Source organism: Salvelinus namaycush, unplaced genomic scaffold (genome assembly GCF_016432855.1).
Source record: "Salvelinus namaycush isolate Seneca unplaced genomic scaffold, SaNama_1.0 Scaffold4057, whole genome shotgun sequence".
Lineage (NCBI taxonomy): Eukaryota > Metazoa > Chordata > Actinopteri > Salmoniformes > Salmonidae > Salvelinus > Salvelinus namaycush.
This window is the reverse complement of record NW_024061072.1, coordinates 7501-12530: the sequence shown is the minus strand read 5'-3', so window position 1 is coordinate 12530 and position 5030 is coordinate 7501. Positions and strand designations below refer to the sequence as shown.

Genomic DNA, 5030 nt, shown 5'->3' with positions numbered 1-5030 from the left:
ACTTCTTTTTTCCATCCCTAGTTTAGAACACTTCTCTTCTCCATCCCTAGTTTAGAACACTTCTCTTCTCCCTCCCTAGTTTAGAACACTTCTCTTCTCCATCCCTAGTTTAGAACACTTCTCCCTCCCTAGTTTAGAACACTTCTCTTCTCCATCCCTAGTTTAGAACACTTATCTTCTCCATCCCTAGTTTAGAACACTTCTCTTCTCCATCCCTAGTTTAGAACACTTCTCCCTCCCTAGTTTAGAACACTTGTTTCTCCAGACCTCTCTCCCACTCCACCCATCATCCTCTCTGTTCCTTTCTTTGAAATACGATTAGCTTTTGAGTGTTATGCACGAACAGACACACACAGACACACACACGCACGCACGCACACACACACACACACACACACACACACACACACACACACACACACACACACACACACACACACACACACACACACACACACACACACACACACACACACACACACACTGTGTGAAGTATGATTTGCTTTGAGCGTTTATGTACAAAGTCTTACAGTGCTGTGATGAAAGAGGGGTTTCTGAGAGATGGTGAGACAGTGTGTGTGTGTAGAATACAGTGTGTGTGTGTTTGTGTGTGTGTGTGTGTGTGTCTGTCTGTCTGTCTGTCTGTCTGTCTGTCTGTCTGTCTGTCTGTCTGTCTGTCTGTCTGTCTGTCTGTCTGTCTGTCTGTCTGTCTGTCTGTCTGTCTGTCTGTCTGTCAGTACCTAAGAGCACCACTCCCAGCTGCTCTCACTTGAAAGCCCAGAGATCAGTGTGCAACCTGTTTAATCTTCCCCTTGCAAGACCCGCGAAGCCCATCCCCCCCCCCGTCAGGAGAACACAGGGGAATGAGATGGAACCAATTCATGGAGATTCATTGAAACTAAAGACTTGTACGGCCACTGCTGACACGTCTCTGTTGTCCAATGAAACACACACACACACACACACACACACACACACACACACACACACACACACACACACACACACACACACACACACACACACACACACACACACACACACACACACACACACACACACACACACACACAGACTTCACTAGGAAGGATACAGTACTTCCTGAATAAGGTGATATATCAGCCATGTCCTGAAGGTCTCCACACTCTGACTTGATGAGCGACAGCCCCTCGCTCCCTCCTCCATGTTGGGGCGGAGAGCTCTGCCTGTGGTGGTGGTGGTGGGAGACAAAATGGACGCCCCCGCCCGACACCATCTTGGTCCGCAGCCCCACAGTTTCCCTGGAGAGGTCCATGGACTCAGGGGAGGAGCGCTGGTCTTTGGAGAAGCTCTGGAAAGGGTAGCCCATCAGTGGGAGGGGGAAGGGGTGTCGGAAGGAGGGAGAGGAGAACCCCAGAGAGGCAGAGAGGGGGGAGGAATGGAGGGAGGGGTGGTGGGGGTGAGGAGGAGGAGGAGGAGGAGGGAGAGAGGGGTTCTGTTGGTGTGGGTCGGCGCTGGTCTTCCTGACCACTAGAGGCATTGCTTCTGTCTGGTCACCGGCCGTCGGAACACTGAGGCCCCCGAACGAGTCCAGCGTGCTCGGGATGATGACGTCGCCAAAGCACGGCAGCCTCTGATTGGCTGAGGGAAAGTTGGGGCTGTCGCCGTTCATGTTCATGCTGACTCCCCCGAAGCGAGAGTCAGTGGCGAGGGAGGGGGGGAAGCGAGGGAAGGAGGCCTGTGAGGGAGCTTTAGTGGCAGAGGGGGGGTTTTGGGAGCCACTGTGATGAGAGGGATGGTGTTGAAGATGATGATGGCTGGGTGGTTTATGGTTGAACCCGTTAACCACGGTGTCAACCACCTGTGACATGGCAGAGTTGAGCTCCTGTTTTAGAGTCTCGGCTAGCTGCCTCCCCTCTGCTCGCATCGGCCCCCCTCCTGCCCCTCTCTCCCCTCGGTCCCAATCCCTCTTCAGCCTCCTCCCCCCCTCCCTCTCTCCCCCCTCCCTCTCTCCCTCCTCCTTCTCTCCCTCCTCATCCTTCTCTCCAGCCACCAGGGCCTGTTCTCGTAACAGTGCTCTGGCTCGGTCCAGAAACAGACCTGGGTCGTCAACCAACTCTGACAGGTCATCACAGATACCGTCGGCACGGTTACGGTTGCCGCGTGTGTTCTCCAAACCGTCGGAGCGGACGCTGTTCTCTGACAGGTTCCCGTCCTCCTCCCCTCCTCCTGCTCTCTCCTCCTCCTCCTCCTCCTCCTCCTCCTCCTCAGTCTCAGTCTCATAGATCTGATAAAACTTCTCCTGCAGCTGACGAAGCTGCTTCTGTAGAAACAATACAAACGGTTAAAATACACCATTGAACTTAACATGGCAATCAATCAATAACAAATAGATAAACAGATCAATGATACAGCATATACATGTATCAATAAATCAATAAATATAAAATATATACACTGCTCAAAAAAATAAAGGGAACACTTAAACAACACAATGTAACTCCAAGTCAATCACACTTCTGTGAAATCAAACTGTCCACTTAGGAAGCAACACTGATTGACAATAAATTTCACATGCTGTTGTGCAAATGGAATAGACAACAGGTGGAAATTATAGGCAATTAGCAAGACATCCCCAATAAAGGAGTGGTTCTGCAGGTGGTGACCACAGACCACTTCTCAGTTCCTATGCTTCCTGGCTGATGTTTTGGTCACTTTTGAATGCTGGCGGTGCTTTCACTCTAGTGGTAGCATGAGACGGAGTCTACAACCCACACAAGTGGCTCAGGTAGTGCAGCTCATCCAGGATGGCACATCAATGCGAGCTGTGGCAAGAAGGTTTGCTGTGTCTGTCAGCGTAGTGTCCAGAGCATGGAGGCGCTACCAGGAGACAGGCCAGTACATCAGGAGACGTGGAGGAGGCCGTAGGAGGGCAACAACCCAGCAGCAGGACCGCTACCTCCGCCTTTGTGCAAGGAGGATTAGGAGGAGCACTGCCAGAGCCCTGCAAAATGACCTCCAGCAGGCCACAAATGTGCATGTGTCTGCTCAAACGGTCAGAAACAGACTCCATGAGGGTGGTATGAGGGCCCGACGACCACAGGTGGGGGTTGTGCTTACAGCCCAACACCGTGCAGGACGTTTGGCATTTGCCAGAGAACACCAAGATTGGCAAAATCGCCACTGGCGCCCTGTGCTCTTCACAGATGAAAGCAGGTTCACACTGAGCACATGTGACAGACGTGACAGAGTCTGGAGACGCCGTGGAGAACGTTCTGCTGCCTGCAACATCCTCCAGCATGACCGGTTTGGCGGTGGGTCAGTCATGGTGTGGGGTGGCATTTCTTTGGGGGGCCGCACAGCCCTCCATGTGCTCGCCAGAGGTAGCCTGACTGCCATTAGGTACCGAGATGAGATCCTCAGACCCCTTGTGAGACCATATGCTGGTGCGGTTGGCCCTGGGTTCCTCCTAATGCAAGACAATGCTAGACCTCATGTGGCTGGAGTGTGTCAGCAGTTCCTGCAAGAGGAAGGCATTGATGCTATGGACTGGCCCGCCCGTTCCCCAGACCTGAATCCAATTAAGCACATCTGGGACATCATGTCTCGCTCCATCCACCAACGCCACGTTGCACCACAGACTGTCCAGGAGTTGGCGGATGCTTTAGTCCAGGTCTGGGAGGAGATCCCTCAGGAGACCATCCGCCACCTCATCAGGAGCATGCCCAGGCGTTGTAGGGAGGTCATACAGGCACGTGGAGGCCACACACACTACTGAGCCTCATTTTGACTTGTTTTAAGGACATTACATCAAAGTTGGATCAGCCTGTAGTGTGGTTTTCCACTTTAATTTTGAGTGTGACTCCAAATCCAGACCTCCATGGGTTGATAAATTTGATTTCCATTGATCATTTTTGTGTGATTTTGTTGTCAGCACATTCAACTATGTAAAGAAAAAAGTATTTAATAAGAATATTTCATTCATTCAGATATCTAGGATGTGTTATTTTAGTGTTCCCTTTATTTTTTTGAGCAGTGTATAAATAATAAACAATATATTGAGACATTTAAATAATGAATAATGAACATGAATATATAGATAGCTGTAGGAATAGAAACAGGCCATGTTTCAAACTCAACTTTTGCCCGCTTTTCTAACAAATGGACATATTTACAACTCACTACCAAAGCGTGAAGTGTGTGGTGTGTCTGTGTGTGTCTGTGTGTCTGTGTGTCTGTGTGTGTCTGTGTCTGTGTGTTGTGTCTGTGTGTGTTTCCCCTCACCTGCATATCCTCTAGCTGTAGTTTGAGTTGTCGTCTCTCCTCTTGTCTCTTCTCCTGTCTGACACACACCAGCTGAGTAAAGGACTGCTGTTGCTGCTGGGGGAGACGCTGCTTTCTCTTGTTCTCCCTGTACCCCTCTCCTCTAGTCTCTACCCGGCTCTCCCTGTACCCCTCTCCCCCTCTTGAGAGAGACCCAGGGCTGGGAGGCTGCAGTGGGGGACAGTCCCTTTCCCTCTCCCTGTCCTCTCTTCTCCCCGTCTTGTTCCCTTTCTCTCGGTCCCTGTCCCTCTCTCTGGGATGGAGAGCAGGTGGAGCCACGCAGGGGGAATGGCTCATGCCCCGGATGATGTTCTCCACCCTGGCCCGTTTGGCACGCAGGTGCTCGTCCGTGAGGCGCTCCAGGTCCAGAGGGGTAAGAGAGGGGTGGGGGGGAGGGGGGCGGCCGAAGGGGGGGAGGCAGGGGGAGGAGGGGGCAGGAGAGGGGGCGAGGGGGCTGTCTCTGTCTCGGGAGGAGTTACTGCAGACATCCTCCGCTTGGAAATCTGACCCAGCGCTGGAGAGACCGCCACTACCCTGGAAGAAAGGAACGGATGGATGGATAAATAGATGGATGGATAAATAGATGGATGGATGAATAGATGGATGGATGGATAAATAGATGGATGGATAAATAGATAGATGGATAAATAGATGGATGGATGAATAGATGGATGGATGAATAGATAGATGGATAAATAGATGGATGGATGAATAGATGGATGGATGAA

General features: G+C 51.4%; 1 protein-coding gene across 1 annotated transcript in view; it reads right to left on the bottom strand.

The window, feature by feature from the left end:
- Nucleotides 1-1093: 1093 nt before the first annotated feature.
- LOC120041101 (prospero homeobox protein 1-like) overlaps nucleotides 1094-5030 on the bottom strand; it is a gene marked incomplete at its 3' end in the record, with an annotated part of 6401 nt that continues 2464 nt past the window's right edge. Inside the window, exons 2-3 of the mRNA XM_038986068.1 lie at nucleotides 4264-4836; nucleotides 1094-2302 (exon numbers count right to left, since the gene is read on the bottom strand). Of these exons, the coding sequence (XP_038841996.1) occupies nucleotides 1094-2302; nucleotides 4264-4836 (1782 nt within the window). The remainder of the gene's footprint in view (nucleotides 2303-4263; nucleotides 4837-5030) is intronic.